The 22,464-nt window shown below is 41.7% G+C and overlaps 1 protein-coding gene across 1 annotated transcript in view; it reads left to right on the top strand.

The window, feature by feature from the left end:
* Positions 1-22,464, top strand: part of MAGI1 (membrane associated guanylate kinase, WW and PDZ domain containing 1) — a 510,412-nt gene that overhangs the window by 442,906 nt on the left and 45,042 nt on the right. Inside the window, 3 exon segments of the mRNA XM_043518268.1 lie at positions 1,222-1,404; positions 2,679-3,299; positions 21,924-21,955. Of these exon segments, the coding sequence (XP_043374203.1) occupies positions 1,222-1,404; positions 2,679-3,299; positions 21,924-21,955 (836 nt within the window).

The following is a 22,464-nucleotide window of genomic DNA, read 5'->3' as shown; positions in this document are numbered from 1 at the left end:
ATAGGGCCCCGTCAATCCTACAGTTGTCACAAAGGGTCTCAGTGGTAGTTTTTTCCCCTCTAGGGACCTGGATAAAAAAACAGTCACAGGTGCAAAGATGTTTGATCTCCTGGCAGTGGAGCAGGCAATGTGGCTAATTTTCAGAACCCATGCAGTGTCGTTTACATGGACCCTACCTCCACAGGACTTCTTTTATTTTTTTAACTTTTAGAGCCCTCTGCACTCCATAGCATGCTCCCAGGCAGCATGGATAACGCCCCTCCAGCACAGCCAGTCTGGTTCCCTGATTCCTTTTGTGGATACTGTTTCACACACTTCAGGCAGAGCGTGGAGAGGAGCACGAGTCAGAGACAATACTTTGGTTTAGCATGGCAGCATCTGCGCAGTTAATATATAGAGGAGCCAGCAGGATGAAGGAAGCAAGATCCTCTCACAAAGCTTGCTTCATTTTTGGTCCAGTTAGGGATGAAAGACTGGGGTGGGGATGGGGGCATCAGGGGCTTTATGGACAGAGTAATATGGTCAACAACTTTCTTAGCTTTCCCTTCATTCAGAAATTCCCCCAGCAGCCTGCCCTAGCAGTCGTTTGCACAGTCTCTCAAACCCATGTGTTTCAGTAGACTGCTCAAGAAATTACCAGCGCTGAAATAGCGGAGGTGTTGCAAGTCAGGTTTGGAAAGCACTGGCAGAGCCATGAAAGGCCGCTTAGCACAGAACCTGCTCCCTGAGGCAAGTGTTGCAAGTGCCTCGCTTTCACGAGTTCTCATTTCGTCCATTGTTTTTTAAAGATATGACATTTGCCATTACATGTGTTTTTGTGCTTCCTAAACTGTCTCAGGAGAAAGAGCTAGTAAATATATCCAGATTGTTTGTGTATTCCATCTCCCGCCATTGCTAGCCTATGCACATTACTGCATCTGTTTTAAAAATTAAAATATATACTCTGCCTTGAGATGGACACCCACAATCAATAAGCAGAGGGCCAGATTCTGATACCATTACTCACATATAGCACTTTACTCCATGAGTGATCCCAGTGAAGTCAATGGAGTGGAGTAAGAAGCTAGTAAACCGAAGTAAAATTGCGAATCTGTCCCATTCTCTTCTGTGCATACACACAAGTGTGTCTGTCCATTAAAATTGCTAGCATGGGCTGGGGAAAGACAAAGGGATAGAATATTTTTCTAGCATATTTATGGACTTTCAAAACTTCCTAAACAGGAAAACCATTTTTCACGCGAAACCCTTCAGAGTTGAAAGGGAAGTTCATCCACACCACGCTGAGGAAAAGCAGCCGGGGGTTCGGCTTCACTGTGGTCGGAGGGGACGAACCAGATGAATTTCTCCAAATCAAGAGTTTGGTGCTTGACGGCCCTGCTGCCCTGGATGGCAAAATGGAGACAGGTAATGACGCTCTGGGGATAAAAATTAAATAACATCCCACTTTGCGCTTAACAGCATCTGTTATCTGAGGATCTCAAAGAGTTTTAAGACTCATCATAACCCTTTGAAATAGCCAAGTAGCATTGTCCCCATTTTGTAAGTGGGGAAACTGAAACACAGACCAGCTGAGGGACTTTCTCAAGGTCTTGTAGCAAGTTATTGGTAATGCAGATACCGGATCTCAAGAGCTGCCGTAGCCAGAGGTCTGCTCTGACTGCTAAGCCATTGATGCCAAACCTTGGGAAAATGAGCAACTGCTTCAGTTTCTAGTGCAACCACAGAGAGCCACCTGACACTGCACTGCAATAGTCACTTTGGGATGCATTGACAGCTCAAAAGGAGGACAACGCCTCAAGGGTATTGTGTCGCTTATTTTGCACCTCCCTGTGATTCCTTTTCATTTTGACCCTTCTTCCTAGCTACTATCTAGCTGTTCTGCCCAATCCCTCCTGCTGCTCTTCATGTCTGGAGGCATCCTGAGCCGGGTCTGGTTTTTCAGTAGTGATATTAGTGCATTGCCTATGCCAAGCACTAGAGGAAGCAATGGGGGTGGGGTTTTCGCTCTGACTGGGATTAGGCAGAGCAGGGAGAGACCATTGTGACGTGGCCTGAGGCCCATGGCTCTGGACCCACTGGTTGAGCATCACTACTTTAAAGGCTGAGGCCCTGCCTTGCAGCTACAGTGTAAAATAAATCAGAACTTAATCTATGCTTAGGCTTGAGGACATCTACTGCTGAGACTCTACAGTGTCATATTTATGCAGTCTGTTGCTGCAATCGTTCTGTTTTTGTTCTTCATGTGATCTCCATTATGTTTCTGTCATATGTCAGCTGTATTAGAGTGTGTAATAGCAAGAGCTGAGCTTTGCAAAAACTGTTAAATGGGCCATATATTGTCATTTTACTTGATATATATATATTTTAATAAGCCAAGTTCTATTTTCCTTTCCAAAGCACTTTTGTATGTAAAAAATTATTCAGTGAATCTTTTGGATACAGATTGCTCTTGCTCACCTCAGCACAGCTACTCTTGTCCTTTGCTGAGAGGCAGGAGTATTTAGATAAAGTATCTGTGCAGATGTTTACGCCGGTACAAGTCTATCAGCATGGAAGCAGGGTGGTACCCATTGTTCAGTGCTGATAAGAGTCCATTGTTAATGTTCTGAAAAGAGATTGGTGCATTAAAGCAACAAATTCAAAGTGTATGTTTTTTTGTTTGTTTGTTTCATCCACAGGAGATGTTATAGTCAGTGTAAATGATACCTGTGTGCTGGGACATACACACGCTCAAGTTGTAAAAATCTTCCAGTCCATTCCCATCGGTGCCAGTGTGGACCTTGAACTGTGTCGAGGTTACCCTCTGCCCTTTGACCCCGATGACCCCAACACAAGCCTGGTGACTTCAGTGGCAATTCTAGATAAAGAACCGATCATTGTGAACGGGCAGGAAAATTTTGATTCTCCAGCAAGCCACAGTAGTAAAACAGGGAAAGTAAATGGCTTGAAGGAGCAAAGACCAAGTAGTCCAGCTGAAGTCTCTTCAAATGGATCCCATGGTTACCCCAACGATACTGTCTCTTTGGCTTCTTCTATAGCAACACAGCCTGAACTCATAACTGTACATATAGTGAAAGGCCCCATGGGCTTTGGTTTTACTATAGCAGACAGTCCTGGTGGTGGGGGCCAAAGAGTGAAACAAATTGTAGACAGCCCCAGGTGCCGAGGCCTAAAAGAAGGGGATCTTATCGTTGAAGTGAATAAGAAGAATGTGCAAAACCTCACTCACAACCAAGTCGTGGATATGCTGATTGAATGTCCTAAAGGAAGCGAAGTCACATTACTTGTGCAACGAGGAGGTACGTCTTAGGTTGTTGTTTTTTTTAAAAAAGTAGTTTTATCTGGAAGGGGGGAAAAATCTACATCATTAAAGGCTTGCGATCCTAAATCTTTGTAACCCACCCAAGTTATAAGATGTAGAAAATGACCATCCCTCACAATTTTCTCATATTACAGATCATATATTAAAAAAACATCATTTTAACCCATTTTGTTGCAGTGGGAAATGTATGTGTATAGGTACATTATACATAACATTTATATGTAATATTAATATCTATCTCTGTCTTTTGATAGCAAGTGTTCTGATTAAATCAGGATTTACATCATAACCTGTTTTCACATACTGGTAAAAGTTTGCCTCTGCGACTGAAACTTTCTTTGGATTTCCAAAGAAATTGTGGGCAATCCTTTGGCTGTTTTTGGAAAGTGAAGAGAGCAGAAATAATCCATATTCTACTTTTTTTTTTTAAGCTCAACAGTAACTCAAAAATATCCAGGGAAAATCACCTGCTGAACTTTGAATGTGTACAGTCCTCGTTGAAAGACCAGCCCTTCTCCAGATGTGGGATGGGCCAAAAAAAAAAAAAAATTAAAACTGAGAAAGTTTTAAGCAATTGAAAAATTACTTCTGAGCATGCTCAATTGGCATCTGTGAGGAATCTAGAAATCCTAATGAAGTTTCACCTCTTTTTTGTGGCTTTGCAAAGCACAGTGTCCCAGAAAGGCGCTGGGACAACCATGGAGCAGTAGTAAGTCACAAGCTCCTGCTGTGCTTCTTTAAAAAAAAAAAAAAAAAGGCGGAGGGGAGCAACATGCGAGAGGAGAGGGGACATGTATGGGGTTTATGGATATACAAGTACAACGCAAAGAGGTATGAGCAGAAGAAGATGACGTTGATGAGAATGCTGTTAGATCACCAATTTACCCCTGCCTATTGGAAAGAATAAAGCATGGTAAAAATGGTTCTGCGTGTAGTGAGTGTGTATGGGAGAGCGTAGACTTGATCTTCTAATTGCATAAGTGCATGGCAAAGTGTGATGAGGAGAGGTATGCTAATGAGGCATTCCCCTTGTAGGCTTCACTCCTGCTATGAGGCCAGAGTCACTTGGTGTCTGCATAGCAGCTGTTCCTGCCTTCTTAGGGGGGTTGTCTACACTGTAATCACCGGGGGCTATTGCAGCTTTTGGAGACCTACCCAAGCTAGCTTTCATCTCGCTAGCTCAGGTCCTGGAGCAGCGAAGCTGCAGCAGTCTGGGCTTCAGTGGGGACTAGCTCTGTGTGGAATTACCCAGGGGTCCAGGTAGACTTGTACAGCCCATGCTGCTGCCCTTGAGCTAGGTGCTCATAGAAAGCCAGGATCCTCTGTGCTCCCTGCCCTGCACACCACTTTTTACCGTGTGCATGTCTGTGCCACCGTTGACACCTGGTACCAGTCAGGGTCAAGCTGCCAGAGATGAGCTGCAGAGCTAAAATAAGCACAGAGTTAAGACTGTAAATATGTGCTGAATGCCGCCTCCCAGCCAAGCTGTAGGGAACATTTGGCACAGGAATACTTCTCTACTGGCTTTCCAAATGGTTTTTAGTGGAGTCAGCATCAAGCCAGCAAGGGCTATGGAATGTCAGTGGGGAACAAATAGTTTCCAGAAAGGTGTACTGGATGGCCCTGCCACCACACACACGTGGTGAGTGAGAGGTGGTGGCCAATGTGTGTTGCTATACTTGACTTCATTTGAATTTCAGCTTTCAGGTTGTTACCCTTCAGTCAGCCCCCTGATAAAAAGTGGACTTAAGATAAGGGTGTAAATTAAGGGTGTGCTAACACACACAGTCCTTTCTTCCCCTTTCAAAGTCCCATTGGCTTGCAACATTGGGTTCTTAATTTGAATGTTTTGAGGTTTTTTAGGGAAGGGGGAGGAACGGTTATTAGCTGGACCTACATTTTTCCAAGGTGATTGGTGATTTTTGGGTTGCTTGTCTTGATGCCTTATGGGAGCCAGTGTTGAGATGGTGGTGGGTGCTCATCCATCTCTGAAGATCCCGGCACCTTTCAGGTGTCTCAGACTCATCTCTCGTGAACGCAAGCCAAAGATTCTAGTGCACAGATTTAGCAATGAATGAGGGATGTAGTAAAATGAATAGTTTCCTTCCCTTCCACCTCAAACATTTTATTGAATTTTATATTTTTATAATAAATTAAAAAGTAAGGAATGGAATATATTAAGACGAGTTCTCTCATTTTATTACTGGTATCTGCAGAACCTGAGTAATTTAAAATCGCTCTAATATTGAGAGCCTTTAAAATATACCATAAGTCTCATGTTTGATTTATGTATTTGGTAGAAAGTTTCTCCAACTACAGTTGGAAAGGAAACAGCAGATGATATTAATCTTCCTGGAAAGAACATAAATATCTCTGTTACCACTGTACATTAGTTAGTCGAACTGTGGCTGACATTGAATCATCCTTCTTTTGCCACTGCCGCTGGGGTATAATGAGAAGGTTTGGTCAGGAAATCAAGGTATTGAGTTTTAATGAGAGAGTAAATGGTCAGTCTACTGCTAATATTAATGAATCTCTTATCTGCCTTATCTTTCCCAGTATGTGGATGGATTGATGAATTAAACACATGTTGTCATGGTACAGAAGCTTTGAATTTGTTGTGACCCTGGTGCCCAGTAAATAATTAAAATGAGCTTCTCTCCGCATCAAAATGAAGTTGTCCTGAGAGGTTGCTAATCATAGCTCATAAATTTAGCAAAATATATTCGCATGAGGCTAGCTACAATGTGGAAAACAGGATGTCTGGTTTAAAAGTTAGAGAATGTAGTTAGCTAGGATGTGCTGTGCCTATGGTGTTTAGATCTGATGTACTTAGACCCTCTCTGCAGTAACTTTACCTTTCATTACCTCTGCCAATTCCTTTATCGGAACTGCCTGCTCTAGACAAAGTGCCACTATTTATTTTGATCAGATTCCAGAAGTGTACTTGGCTCCATTCTGTGATAAGATTCTTCATGCCTGTTGAAGTGATTCTTCTTTTGGTCTCTCAGCTGGCTGTCCTTTCCTCCTCCTCCCTCTGGTGTCCAGTGAAGAGAGTGCTAGGAGAGCTTGCTGTCAGGCATCCTTTTATTAACGTAACATTTGCATTCAATCAGACTTTGCCGGAATCATCCCCGTCACACTGAGGCTGGTGTTCAGAACTGTCCAAAGGATTTGTCAGTAGTGATTACTAATCAGGCAGAAAAATATCAGAAAGAGATGTGTAATCTATGTGTAAAGCTTAGCCAGCTCCAAGCCACTGGTGCACTCCCGACAATTACGCTTAGTTGTTGAAATGTAAAGCGCATAGCCACTGAGAGCAGCCTGTAAAATATTTACTGTAATGTAGCTTCAGCAGAAGCTTTGACTTCCAAAAATTAGATAGGTTGTACCAATCAAGTCTGGCAGTTGTTTTGAGAGAGGAAATACAGGACGCTTCGTAAAAAAAGTACAAAATTGAAACAACTATTCCCTTAGGATTTTAGCATTGTCTTGCAGTATTTGCACATTGCAGTATTATGCATAGTGCACGAGAACCTGAAAGTGAATCTACATAGAAACAAAAGTGAAATTCACTAGTCTCTTTTCACTTTTCATGCTTCAAGGAATTCAAAAACTAGACAAACACTACTACATACCAAGTACAAAGTCAAGTGTGAGTCTTTGCAGGCTCATGGCTTACAATTGCACATATTATTTCAGTTTCAATAATCTTGAGGAATTGTTAATAATCAAAGCAGTAAGTATAGGACATTTTTATTTTAAATGTTATTTATAACCTGACATTGTCCTATTAATATTGGAGCTTTCAAACAAATGAAATTCTTACCTCATATTTGGTGCTTCAAAGTTGATTCAATACTAAAAATGGTCATTCCAGGGAATCCCTTTTCATTAAGGCCTTGTCTGTATGGGGAAATTGACTGGAATAAGGTATTCCGGAATAGCTCTCAGTGTGGACCCTCTATTCTGGAATAAAAGTGACTTTTATTTAGCATGGGGTCACACGGAAAAGTTTATGCCACAATAGCTGTTATAGTTAATTTCCTGGTGTAAATAAGACCTTATATCTGACTATGAGAGAATATTTGTCTTATTTATTATTCCTAGTTTTAGAATGACCTCAGGTTAGGGGGCTCAAAGCAAGATAACAACCTTTCACTTTCAGATCATTGGTTCTAATACAGCCAGGTGTGTAGTTACCAAAAGTTGTTGCCATCTGCCTGGTATTCCACTGACTTACTGTTGGGTGGGTTTTTTGTAGTTCTGACTGAACAGGTGTTCACCTCACACATTGATCCCAATTGGCGTTCATCTGTACCCTGGTTGGTGTAAAAGCCAATGATAACATGGGTCTGAAGTCTGATCTACATACTCCTCTCAAAGATGCATCCTTCTACCCTACTCCAAGACAAGGGTTAATGCTCAGTTTAACTTCAAGGGTAGATAAACAGAGATCTTCAGTTTCTAAAAACTTTCTACTAGCACCAAATTCTAATTGGAGACGGAGAACAGCCTGAGAAATGAAGACCAATCTTTTGAGGCGGTCTGGCTGGCATTTCAGAGCCAGCTGAGGGTAGGCAGAAGATTTAGAAGGTTACAGCAGGGAACTGTATAAACAACATGTATCTATCTATCTTTCTATCTTAGAGTTTTATACTGCCACCTACTACCATAATAGCTGAGTGCCTTCCATATAAAATCAATGGCAACAGCAAAGTCTTTGGCTAATGAATCCTCAAACAATAGTGCTACTCCTTTGGCCCGGGATTGTACAAGGTACTGAGTGCCCTCAGTTCCTGCTCACTTCCACAGGAGTTCAGGGTGTTCCACACCATTTAGTTTCAGGCTTTTAAACCAAAGGGCTGGCTGGGTACATGTTGCTTAGCAAAAGTCCCCTCACAGAAGAAGAAATCTCTTCACCTTACCCAACTTATCACTAGCACTGCAGAAAGAGCATTTAATGGAGCCAAACGAAAAGCAATATCTAATCTCACATCATTAGTATTATATCTGTGTTTTAGCTGCTTTTCCTAATGATGCAAAACCATCATAATTATAGCTGCCTGCAATTAGCTATTGCCGGAGACTTGAACTCTGTTGAACAAGCCGCTCGTTTCTGTTTGCCCTTTAGGCTTGCAATGAAGAGTGATTCGAAAGTCATGCTGCTTAAGTGTCTAGCTGTCAGAAAATTTCAAATGGTTATAGCAGCTGCTGAATCGAGAGAGAATCCAGATCGCATTCAGGACAAGATCACAACCTGGGAACTATCTGACTGTTACCATAGCATGTCTGTGCATGTGCCAGGGCTTCAGAAAGGGGAAGACAGGGTTCCTCTTTCAAACAGCATTTTCATTTATTTTTTCTTTGTTGCAGGACAAGGGTATTTCACATAGACTTTGTCCTGCAGTTGCATCCATTCAGGTGGACCTTTAGAGACAAATGGAGCCCAATTGAAGTCAATGTCAGCATAGCTTGTGCATAAATGCAAAGATCTGCCTGTGCTGGTCTGATCTTAGGATCAGGGCCTACATTATGGTTGTCTCTTAATCTGCATTCCCACTGATTTATTTTTATTTTCTGGGTGGGGAGCAGTGTGATATATCTGACTTGTTGAACTCCCTGCTTTTATTAAATGTGTGGCCCTGAATACTTTTTGAAGTGGCAGTTTCTATCTTAGTGTACCTATTTTGCTAATGGAAATAATTTTCTCCTGTGTTTTTTTATTTTTTGTTTTAAATCCTGGGTGTTCATCGCAGTCCAGTAGTAAATATCACATCCTTCAAAACTCCCTACCTCGTGTCTTCCCCCGGTCTCATCTTGAGTGTTGTAATGCCTTCATTTATAATTGGTCTCCCTTACTTCCCAACTCACCAAACTTCCATTTGCCCAAACTGCGGGAGTTTCTTCCTTCATCAGAAACGTATCTCATTCCTCGTCCTTGGAAATCAACCTTGACGTTCTTGCCATACGGCGTGCCCAACTGACTCTAGCTCTTTTCAAATCCCATCTCAGGAGTCCTCTCTTCTCCTTGGCTTCTCTCTCCTTTGTGTATTTTGAAATGTGATGTTGACAGTTTGTGTTTTAATGGTTAGAAAGCTTTAACTTTTTGAATTTCAACACCTAGTATCATTAAATAATTGTTGTCTGACTTCTCCCATCATTTCTCATAACCATGAAACTTTCAATAGATTAAAAAAAAGTTTAAAACCCATAATTTTGGCCAACTGTGAGAATTGATAAAAATAAAAAGCTTAAAAATAAACATCAGAGTATTATCCTTTGAAATTATTTTTTTAAAAAATTGAATTCTGCCAAGCCAGTTCATATTTCATATGAACATTTTGGTATGGGTGTTTTTTTTATATTCACAATGAAAGTTACCTCTTCTCTCTAAGCAGCAAGGGTGGTCAGATGCGCCTTTTTGGGTCAGTGCTCTATATTGCTATGCAGCATGATGCACTGATTTCTGGTAACTGGTTTGTAAAGCAGCCCGATAAAAACTTGTTTTCTCTTTTGTGACAAAAATAAGCCTCGCTTAACTTTTAAAATCAGTTCTTCTCATTAATAATATTTATCCATTTTGTGGCTACAGTGTGCATCCACAGAAAACAGAGAGAGTGAAATCCTGTCCCCACTGAATGGCAAAACTTCAGTTTACTTCAGGCCAGGATTTCACCCTGTCTTTGAATGCCTGCAGTGAAGTGTGTGTTCTGGTTTTAATAGTTGCGTATCAAATTCTCTTGATGTATAGTTACTAATATTTGAACTAAAAGGGCATTTGCAGGTGCAAATTAGGCCCACAGAGAGACTGGGCCTCAGTTTAGATTAAAATTGCTGCTAATTCATTAATGTGAGATAGAGGGAGAGTTTCTAAGTCATGTAATTTGACTTAGAAACTCTGTGAATGGCTAAATGAAAGTAATCCAAATCAAATAGGAATCTAGTACTAGAAACAAACGTCAGTATTGCCAGCCATTGGCATTCTAAAATCATGAGCCAGGTCCCACAAATCAAGAAATATACTTAATTCCATGAGATTTTAAAAATATTAAATGTGGGGATTCTTTTTGCTACATTTTGGAGCTTTCAGGATTCTTATTTTCAAGATTTTTTTTGCTGTAGACATGTTGGCTAGAAACTTTTTTTGGTAAAAGCTGAGAGTCTCAAATAATCACAGGTTTCAGAGTAACAGCCAGGAGCTTGAGCTTTGAGGGAATCACCAAATACCACAACACTCATGACAAAATTATGAGAACTGGCAACACTGATATGTATGCATTTTCATTGCCTGTAGGGCTCTCCAATTTCTCCTGGTATGGTATATAAAAGTATGCAAGATTAATCCATTAGTCATTTAAAACATAACATTGTTTTCATCTCCACTACCTATAATCAACTTATCTAGTGTTGCTACTATTTGAGCATGAAGTGGAATGGAGCAAACTGATAAATGCCCATATAATCTGTATTTCGGGCAAATATTAGTGTTATATCAGTTGCCGTTCATTCTTACGCTAGTGTGACACATCTCTGTTACACTGTTTGTTCCTCATAGATGTGTATGTCATCTGATGTCCACAGTCACTTCGAACATTAGGATAGGGTAAAAGGCAGTAACTGATACAGTTCATGGTGTTTCATCACAAAACTCCTTTTTTAAGGGCTAAAATGATTTCCTAAACTTATATGTAATAGTGTAGTGTATGTGAGACTCAGGAATGCAACTGTCATGGTCTATGGAAGAGTTCAGATCAGTTATAAATCATCAAGAAAAATCAAAGGATTTCCTAGTAGCAAATTGCCTGAAAGCTTCTCACTGTGTGAACTATTTTAACTTTCAGAAGGGAATAGGCCCTTATCAGACAAAAAGATGGGGCTGGCTTCAGAAAAGAATTACTAAAGCTATGTCACTTTTAAGGGTTTTTTTAAGTTTGTGGGTTTTGAAAGTTTTTTTCTTTATTGTTGAACTTGTAGCATAGGAGCAAGTCAAGCCGCACTCCGTTGATTTATATCATATGTGATGCGATGTAACACAAGGTGGCACAGCAGAACCTTATACTATGCATGAAACGATGCCGATTTAACTCGAGACGTGCATCACGGTTCCCTCAACATTTCTCGCATTCCAGCCAATCAGGCAGACTTGGAATACTGAGCGAGGGGAATGCAGCTCATTTTATTCTAGCTTCTAAAACCAAACCATTCCTCCCGCCCTTTTCATGCTGAGCTTGTGGGGCAGCTTTAGGGTCTGCATGTTTGGGGTTAACCCAGCTCTTGGCCACGTCCGGGCTGGGTGCACAGGCTGCTGTAAGACTGATTAAGCATCATAATATCAACAATAAGAGAATTAATGAGGTGCCTGGCTAAGGAAAAGGGCTCCGTTTATTGTTATAATTGATTAAATGGAGAGTACCAGTGCCTTACCAGCAGTCGTGGGTCGGTAAAAGTTGACAGGGACGGTAAGTCTCTCCTATTGGTTTGAGTTTTATTTGATGGTGTTTTTATTTTGAGACCAACTCTACAGTATAATACACCAGCACTTGGCAATTCTCTACCTCTCCATTCTGAGTTTAACTACCGATACACCTTCATGTTCTTAGTGTGATACTTTTTTCCCCCATCCAGAGCATGGTGCACCCTCTGTATATGTGTGGGCGGGGAGGGTGGTACTAACTTCTCTGAGACAGCTCTTAGTACCGTTATTTTTATTTCTTATTCTTATTCTTTATGACAGTAATGCTTAGAGGCCCCAGTTGGGATCAGCGCCCCTTTGTGCTAGGTGCTGCATAGACACACAAGCTGAATTCCCACTGCATTACTAAAGCTTCAGAGCCATTTGAGCTCCAACCCACCTCCATGACAGGTCAGCTACCTCAAGCTCAGGATCCCACCTAATTCGAGCTAGGGTTTTGGGATGTGGATGGGAGTCAGGTTAGGTGCACATTATCCCTCAAGCTAAGAATGCAGGGCAGATATACCCACAGTGAGAGCTCATTGTCTCGATAAACAAGGCCGATGAAGCATGGGAGGGGAAGCTGAGTTCCAGGGCGGAGAAGTGGCAGGCGCAAGGTCACACAAGAGGTCAGTTGCACTGGGTACATGGAGGAACCAGCATGGGTACATGGATATATTTTCAGTGATAGAATCATAGAACTGTAGGACAGGAAGACAAACAAACTCTGCTTTCTAGGACTAGTTAACTCCCCTCTGTGTCTCAAGGGTTAGGATTTTAGGGAATGCTTTGAATCAAATGATTGAAAGAGTTCAGTCTAGCCCCTCATTTATTTTAGAGTAAATGTATATTTGAATTTTAATACATTCAGCCCTCCTGAAAGTGGGTATAACTCCTCTGTGTTCGGTGACAATCTGCCTGCTTACCTTCCACTGGCTGGAATAGGCCTCTTACTTAAAATATCAACTGATTATTGAAAACATTGTTTATTAGTACTAATATCATAGTTGTGCCCAGAGGCCCATTGTGCTGGCTGCTGTACTCACACAAAACAAGAGAGCTTGTCCCAAATGGAACATTATTGGGGTGTGAATTTATACCTTGTTAATATTGCTTTTAAAGCCCCGGAGATAAAAATTGCCTGTGATCAGAACGAATGCAACACTGACAACAGAGAACATTTTCTCTGCACTCCTTCACCCATATGCCTCAATGCTTAACCCGGAGGGCATCCCTTTGAATGGTAGGACGTAGGTCAGCCTCCATGTTCACTGAGTCCTTGGCCTTTCTGTTTGACCTGCCAGCAGGTGTGCCTGTTGTTATGGTGGTGGGACTTAGAGTCGGACAACTGTGCACTGGAAATTGGGTTGAGACACTGAATTCATTGCAGTTCGTTCAGTAAAGAGCCTTCAGACAGCAACAACCTTAGGCAGCGTTGTCTGCCGCAAGTGATCAAAACATATGAGTCATGTGCCAAAAATCACAAGAACGGCCTACCAGTCATCGTTTTTATTTTTTAAAAGGGCTCTTTTAGTTTACTTCTTGTATGGGAGGCTTTAAGGTTCATGTTCTCAGGCATTTCTTCACAACCAGGGCTAGAAATACTGGGATTTTTAATGAATGCTCACGTAAACACATGAATCCAGAAGCTCAGGCTTTAAGAAAAAGACTTAATATAATGAGATTTGCAATAAAATCATAAGAATTGGTGAAACTACTTTGGTCATGACATGGTGACTATGTAATTACCAATCGCCCGAGCTATCTGATTACCGTAATGTCATCTTTATTAGTGGTTAATGACTACCTAAGTGATACATATCTTGTTACACAGTTAGGTTGATATACTTGGAGTAATCAATTTGCATTTTATTAACATATCACATCTTTCTTATTACTTCTAATATAAGTTTGTATTTGAGACATTGAAATTATGACCACAGAATCAAAATTCCAGTTATTGGTCATTTGTTTAGAATCCAAAACAGGAGCGAATAATTGAGGATGTGATTTAACTTCTTCAGGTCTACTGAGACTGAAACTCTTGTCGATGGCAATCATATACTTTGCATTGTGGTGTGGTTTTTTTGGGAACTCTGTTTGCTTGTGCCAATGGGTTAATAATATCTACGTTTGAGCTCCTAAAAAACACGTTTTTCAAGCATTAGCATTTTAGAACTGGAGCATTGTTCATTTTGTTTTCTAGTCACCAACCTTTGATTTATAGCAGGCCTACATTCCTTCGGTGCAAATTATTCTTTGGCTTTAAGCTAGTATTGAATAGCTTATCTTTATGCTAGTACAGTAGTGCTATTATAATGCAGATCACTGTGACAAGCAGAAAAGTTATACTATTGGGTCTTTTTCTTGCTGGTGCTGTTTATGGCTGTATGCAGACTTGTGCTCTCTTTTTTTTCCCAATTACTGTGTGGGTGTTTTTTTCCAATCTGGAAAAGAGCAACTCCCATCAGGTTTTAAAAATAGTATGCATCCTTTATTAAAAATCTTTTGGCAATGGATTATACAGAATTATTATTTTTCCCAACAATGTTAATGGCCATTACTGTTAATCATTTAGAGCTCCTTGTTTTGCATTCAGAAAACATAGAGATTGATGTGTGCTGCTGGGTAAGTAGGCCTTTGCCTCTGGCTCCAGTATTTCCCCGCACCTCTTGCCAAGTGTCTTGGTGGATGATATCCTTTGGTTTTTATTCAGCACAGTGTAAAAAAGCAGTATTCAGAGGGCTTATTATTTTTTTCATGCAGCTGGTTTTCCCCAGTAAATGTTAGCCCACTTCCACAATCCTTAATGTTTTCCTTGTGTTTTTATTAATTTCCTGCTAATTTTCTGCTGTCCTGCATTCTGTGCTTTAGCCAAAATAATGGCAAAACCAATTGGTGACCTTTTCAAGCCAGTTCACCTACCTTTTGCTTTGCTGCTGCTTGGAAACGTCTCTCAGGCTATTCTGATTGAAAATGAAACCCAAACAAAATGAACCAAGATCCAGGAACAGAGTAATTTACTCTGTCTTCTCCATCCCTGCTCGCTGATGCAAGGATATCTGAGGAGCTTAAGGAAATACGCTGAGCAATGGCTACAGATATTGCAATATCCTTTTCTCGCATTCAATCCAAAACTGACTGCCCGTCAATTTGCCACTTCTGGTTCGAAGACTCGATCCTGCAAAGTGCCGATGAGCACACTCGGTATCAGTTGAAATCCTCTTGGGATTGAAGTCATTCAGTGCTTTGGTTCCCCCCCGCCCCCGGCTCTTACGCATGCGACTATGAATTAGTGTATGATCTTTCTGTAATATTACTCCTGAGGGCATTCTGCGCCAAAAAGTTAAAAATTCTGCGCACAATATTTTAAGGTTCTTCAAGTTTTATCTGTCAGTAAATAAATGCAGAGGCCTCAGCACAGGCCACTGGCTGTACGAAGGTGGGGATCACCCTGCAGCCTCCCACCACCTGGGACATGGACTCAGTAATGAGGCTGCCCCCGACCCTGACACAGCACAAGGCCTGCACCTGCCCCAGAAACACCCTGGGGCCCTGCGCCAGGCGCACCAGGTGTACAGTAGGCAGGCTCAACCAGGTAGGATCCAAGTGTGTGGGGCAGAGCTCAGTGTGAGGTGAGAGGATTCTCTGTGGGACAATGTAGGTGCAGGCAGCTCAGTGGGGGGTCAGAGACTCGTTGAGGGTGTTCCAGGTGCAGGGACAATGGGACTTTTCAGGAGCTTCTACGAGAAAGTAGTTGGGGCTCAACGGAGGGGTCTGGGTGGGAGGGTCTTGGCAGGGGTGTCTGGGTGCTGGGGGAGTGGACCTTGGTGGGGGGGTTCTGAGTTCAGCTAGTTGGGGGTCAGTGGTATGGGGATCCGGATGTGGGGGTACAAGGGGGCTCATCAGGGTGGGGGTTTGGGTGCAGGGAACTCAGTGGGGGGGGGTCTGGGTGCCTGGAGGCTCTGATGCAGGGGTTGAGATTCAGTAGGGTGGGGTTCAGGTATGGAGGACTAGGGGGGTTCTGGGTGTATGGGGTGAGGCTTGTCGTGGGTGTCTGGGTATGGGAGGTCCAGATGCACGTGGGTTGGGCATGTGTGGGAGCTGCTCCCTGTACAGTGACCTCTCTGCCTGAAGCTGAGGAACAATGGGAGCAGGAAGTAGGGGAGGATGCTGAGCTTCCTACAGCTGGGGGAGGTCTCTGAGGGTGGGTCGGACACAGCCCCAGCCACTCTTTGCAGGGGAAGAGGCAGTCTCGTCCTCTCCTGCCTCCAGCACAGCTGAGATTAGCAGCTGATGCCAGTTCAGTGTAGGAGCCACAGGCTGGGGTGTCCCACCTCTCCGTCGTCTGCTCTGGCTGCCTGAAAAGATGCACCTGCACAGCTAGGGTGTGGTACATGATTGCTCTTGCAGCTTCCTTTTGCTTCCCTGTCAAAAAGCCATTTATCGGCAGGGAAACAAAGAAATCTGTGGGGAACGTGAATTCTGTGCACGCGCAGTGGCACAAAATTCCCCCAGAAGTAGTAATATACAGGAATTGGGTAGTGCCTCTTTAAATAGTTTGTGAGCCCTCTAGTGCTCTTCATTGTCTATTATGTTTCAGGGGACACCAGAACCCTGCCAGACTGCAGTGTGTATACATAGCTAATCCTAGCATTTTAAATATGTTTAGTAAACATGGATATTTGGAATTTGGATACTTTATATACTAGAAACAGCAGAATTTGGGGTTGATGTCCCACAGAGTATCCAGGTTTTTTATGGCTTGCATAACTCTTTTATCAGTGCTTTCTAGATTTGAAATATACCAGAAAGACATTTAAAATGATGCAGTTTTAAAACAGAATAAACATACCAGCTAATATTAAATTAAAACTCTGTGGCTAATCCATGAGTTACAATGCCTCCTTCACAGTGTTTTATCGGAAGGTTGCTCTAGATAGAAAGTCATTGAAATAGTGAAATTGTGGTACAAAACTTGCTGAGCAATTTACATTTTTCCCCTATGTTCCAAAATATAGTCTAGCAGATGGATGTGGCCAGCTGTACATAGAGCTTTAGGGAGTTCTGAGGAAGAAAATGAGAGCTTTTTGTTAAGATAACTGTGATAATCTCACTGATAACTGGCTTAATTTAGACCCTTGCATTTGGTTAGTTTTTTACTAACCTTGTATGTACCCATTCTTGGCGACTCTGTGAATTTAGAATATAATCCCTTTTTGTATTTAAAGATTGCACAGCGACCACTGGTATTTTGTCATTAAGCACTTGCTTGATTACATTGGCTTTTTAGAGGGCAGTAATTTGTGTTTTCTGATTGATTTAATTGGAGTCACCTTTGTAAGTAGAAAAGGAGTACTTGTGGCACCTTAGAGACTAACAAATTTATTTGAGCATAAGATTTCGTGAGCTCACGAAAGCTTATGCTCAAATAAATTTGTTAGTCTCTAAGGTGCCACAAGTACTCCTTTTCTTTTTGCGAATATAGACTAACACGGCTGCTACTCTGAAACCTTTGTAAGTATTCTCTATGAGGATTCTTGCCCATTCTTGCTCTAGGTCAATGTTTCTCAACAACCGAGCTGTGGAGCAGCATTGTTCCCTGAGATCTGCCTGACACAATTTAGGAAGGCAGCACGCCAGTCCCTGGGATCAAAAAGATTGAGAAACACTTATCTAGGTCATATGGAGAGCGCGTCGCAGGTGTGCTGTTTTGTTTTAACCACCGCTAACTCTGAGGGCAACAGCCTCTCTTTTGCTATTGGAATGCGCTTTCCCCAAAAAGATTTTCATAGTGTATTGAGCCTTTTTTGATTAAATACATTTTAGGTGAATTTAGTGGGTGTGAAAGATTTTAAAAGGGACAGATTTTAAAAGGTATTTGGTTGTCTAGTGGGCTTTGAAATCAATGGCAGTTAGACACCTAGATGCTTTAGAAAATCTCCAGAGGGGCCTAAGTACCTTTAAAAGTCTGGTCCAAAATTGCTAAATTTAACCACAGAGCTGGTACAACCTAGGCAGTGGCAGTACAGACCTGCTATGACCTCTGTAGAGAGAAATAGGTAGTTCATTCTTTGTGCCCATTAAGTCCTGGTCCTCTCTGCTGGGATTTCCAAGATGCCAGTTTTAGCGATGTGTGAAAGTGATCAGGAACAGTCAGCATGGATTCATGCCTGACTAATCTAATTACCTTCTATGACAAGATAACTGGCTCTGTGGATGAGGGGAAAGCAGTGGACATGTTATTCTTTGACTTTAGCAAAGCTTTTGATACGGTCTCCCACAGTATTCTTGCCAGCAAGTTAAAGAAGTATGGGCTGGATGAATGGACTATAAAGTGGATAGAAAGCTAGCTAGATCGTTGGGCTCAATGGCTCCATGTCTAGTTGGCAGTCGGTTCATCAAGCGGAATGCCCCAAGGGTCAGTCCTGGGGCCGGTTTTGTTCAGTATCTTCATTATTGATCTGGAGGAATGCATGGACTGCACCCTCAGCAAGTTTGCAGATGACACTAAACTGGGAGGAGGGTGGATACGCTGTGGGGTAGGGATAAGATACAGAGGGACCAAGACAAATTATAGGATTGGGCCAAAAGAAATCTGATGAGGTTCAATAAAGACAAGTGCAGAGTCCTGCACTTAGGATGGAAGAATCCCATGCACCGCTACAGACTAGGGACCGAATGGCTAGAATCTGCAGAAAAGGACCTAGGGGTTACAGTGGACGAGAAGCTGGATATGAGTCAACAGTGTGCCCTTGTTGCCAAGACGGCTAATGACATTTTGGGCTGTATAAGTAGGGGCATTGCCAGCACATTGAGGGACGTGATCGTTCCCCTCTATTTGGCATTGGTGAAGCCTCATCTGGAGTACTGTGTTCAGTTTTGGGCCCCACACTACAAGAAGGATGTGGAAAAATTGGAAAGCATCCAGCGGAGGGCAACAAAAATGATTAGGGGACTGGAACACATGACTTACGAGGAGAGGCTGAGGGAACTGGGATTGTTTAGTCTGCAGAAGAGAAGAGTGAGGGGGGATTTGATAGCTGCTTTCAACTACCTGAAAGGGAGAATGGAAGTAGGCTGTTCTCAGTGGTAGCAGATGACAGAACAAGGAGTAATGGTCTCAAGTTGCAGTTGCAGTTTGGTTGGATATTAGGAAAAACGTTTTCACTAGGAAGGCCGTGAAGCACTGGAATGTGTTACCTAGGGAGGTGGTGGAATCTCCTTCCTTTGAAGTTTTTAAGGTCACGCTTGACAAAGCTCTGTCTGGGATGATTTAGTTGGGGATTGGTCCTGCTTTGAGTAGGGGGTTGGACTAGATGACCTCCTGAGATCCCTTCCAACCCTGATATTCTATGATTCTATGTGTTTCAGAGGCAGATGTATATCTGGTAGGGGTTGGAGACTATCACCATCTTTACATAAACCAGCCAGTAGCACCTTTGGTCCTTACCATCCTGAATTTGATGAGTGGCAACTGGCCAAAAGTTTGCCGCCCATTACTTTGTGCCGTTAGTTTTCCCCTCAATGAGTGTGTTCTCACCAGTAACAGCCCCCGTAGGAGTTATCTCTGCTTGCAGATGATGTGTCTTATTGCTCTATACTGTATCCTTTCCTTCAGCTGGGAATGCATATTAGAAACTGGGGTCTATTATCTCCAAGTTTGGCCCACAACAGCAGAAACTCGGATTTTAAATTATGTCTCAATTTAAAATAAATACATTTTTACAGCAAAGTATTAATGCAAGTTATCCCCTCATTTTGTCCCAACAAAAGTTACTGACGTGTTTTGAACATGTACAGTTGCTTGTTTTGGTAAAAAGTCAATTATTGTTTGCTCTGTAGCAAAGTCTGGCACAGAGCAGTGACACAGTAAGATTCATGAGCCTTTGGAGGGCCTGTCAAACAATGGCCTTGTGTGTATTTTCCATCATTTTTCAGCCACTTTCGATCTTTTTGGATTGTAGTAGCTGCAATTAATGACAAATTTTAAAGGAAAGGTTTGTTCAGAAGTTCATATTTATTACATTTTAACATGTAATGACCCTGGTGCAATAAACTAAATATCTAGTTCACTTTAAACCTACAGCTCAGTTGCATCTACAGTTTTAGCTTTTGGAGAACAACTGGATTGCTATAGTGCCAACTCTGGGGGGTGTGTGTGTGTGTGTGATGTATCCATTTAATCAGAGGTTTCAGAGTAGCAGCCGTGTTAGTCTGTATTCGCAAAAAGAAAAGGAGTACTTGTGGCACCTTAGAGACTAACAAATTTATTAGAGCATAAGCTTTCGTGAGCTACAGCTCACTTGCATCCGATGAAGTGAGCTGTAGCTCACGAAAGCTTATGCTCTAATAAATTTGTTAGTCTCTAAGGTGCCACAAGTACTCATTTAATCAGAGAGTCTCTTGCAAAGAATGCAAATATATACTGTAATATGTGATATACTGCCTGTTACAAATGTGACTTGCTATGAAAACTGTTGGTGCTTTATTCTTTGATTAGTTACATGAATGCAGAGGCAATGTCTGCTTAAAACAAAGCTGCAATCTTTTTTGTTTCGGGTAAACAGTTTTGATGTTCCACTACCCCACAATCAATCACTGCGCTAGAGGGTCTTAGTTATTTGCTGATTATGCACCGAACAGGATAATGTCTAGAGCACTAATACTCCCCAATCGTTGAAAACAATTAATTTAAAATCAGACAACAGCATTTTGTATTATGCAGTCTTATTTACATACAAGTCTGACAGCAGGCGGTAAGCGGGTACTGTTTATCATTTGTAATTGTAGATATTCCATATTCAGAGATGATATCTTGCAAATTACCGTAAGATGAACTTCTTGCTATAACAATTCGTATTTCAGTTGCATAACTTGTTTTACTTCCTGTATAAAAGTTAGACAGGAGCATGGTTTTTAGTGCAAACAAAGTGTATAAAGTAGGAAACATAATCTGCATAAATGCCACATAAATCGCATCCTAAAGATGAAAGCAGATTTTGATTGTCCGAATTATTGAGCACTTAATGTGCAGTGTAATCTGTGTTTTGTTTTTATATTTATTTTTTTCTGGAATGCCACATAAGGAAACAGGTTTGAGGCGAGAACCCTTTTTTTTTTTAATTGAAAATAATTTATTTTTTTCTTTAATCTATCTGCTCAGAATAGCTTTTCCTATATCGTAGGTCATCTCCAACAAGTTTACATCTCATTGCCGTTGGCCATTGCACCACTGATAGAGGAAGTCAGCAAAAATCAGACTTGGGATCTCCCATGTCTATGAGCTCATCATACCAATTAAGGAGCTGGCTTCGATGGGCAAAATCACCCTTCTCTCTGCTACTGCACGCTTTAAATTGTTTCTTTCTTTGCATTTTGATCATGATTATTGTTCATCCCCAAAAATTCCCATCATCCCGAACTACCTAAACCTTTCACCTCAGCCCGCTACGTGCACATCAGGGTCAAGACATTGTTAGCATTTTATTTTCAAGTTACAGCAATCTGAAATTGATCATATTTATAACTATGTATCTAAAGTGGACTTGAAGAAAACTTGTGTGTTTTGTCAGTAATATCCATATTTGTAAATGATCCCCTTTAGGGATAAAGATTATCCCTCTTTGTGCTTTTGTTTTGCTTTGCCAGCCTGAGCCTCTCATCTAAAGCTAATACAAATTTGCTTTTAAAAATCTATTTCTAGAGAGACATTTTTTAAAAATTCAACCTGTTACTCTTCTGCGGTTCTGATTGGTCCAATAAAATTGACAAGCCGATCGCGTCAAAAGGAAATATCCTTGGCTTAATTGTAAGCTAAGTCTCTCTTAATCCAGGGGAGCATTTGAGATTCTGTCCAAGTGTTCAATTTCCCAGGCCGCTGAGGTCTGTGAATTTCTTTCCCCAGCCTCCAGGCTACTGCAGCACAAGTCAGCATAGCTAATGCAGATCTCTCTCTCTCTCTCTCTCTCTCTCTCCCTCCTCTTTGAGTCGATATGAACGGACTGGTAACTCCAATGCTAGAACAAAATCTGACATAACTCTGCAGATGGCTACATTCAGATGATACACCTAGGGATTTTTTTTCTTTAAGGAAAGTAACATTTATATGCTAACATTTATTTTTTCCTTGTTGCCTTTTTTCAGGATTGCCAGTCCCAAAGAAGAGCCCAAAGTCGGTAAGTACCTTCTCACCTGCTGTTTTTGTTTGTCTGTTTTGTGTGAGGGGGCTGGTGGTTTTGATCTGATTGATTTTTTTTTAATGTGGGGTGTTGATTGTTTTAAGTTGTCTGTCTGTTCCAATATGGATTGCCTTGCACAGCTTGTGCTGCATGGTGAATTGAGAGGAGAATTCAGAACAGAAAGGGAGCTTGTTGGCAAACAAGGCTAGAGGTTTACTGATCCTCTTCCCCGCTGAGGGAGCTCTTCCTCCCTTACCTCCCTCCCTTCCCCCCCTTCTCCAAGCCATTGTTTCCTTTTTGAAAGCTGGGACACTCCACCTTCTTTCCAGCAAACAATTCCTATCAGTGGTGTCCATAGACTCCAACCTTTTGCATTTACTCCCTGAGCTTTCTCATGCACCAGCTGCTGAATGATTTTATGAAATATTTAAGCATGTATATTTACAGAAGGACAAATCATGCATATTTACAGTTTCCAGCAGATACTGTTAGCTGCCCCAGCACTG

Source organism: Dermochelys coriacea, chromosome 7 (genome assembly GCF_009764565.3).
Source record: "Dermochelys coriacea isolate rDerCor1 chromosome 7, rDerCor1.pri.v4, whole genome shotgun sequence".
NCBI classification, from domain to species: domain Eukaryota; kingdom Metazoa; phylum Chordata; order Testudines; family Dermochelyidae; genus Dermochelys; species Dermochelys coriacea.
This window is presented reverse-complemented; position numbering and strand designations above follow the sequence as displayed.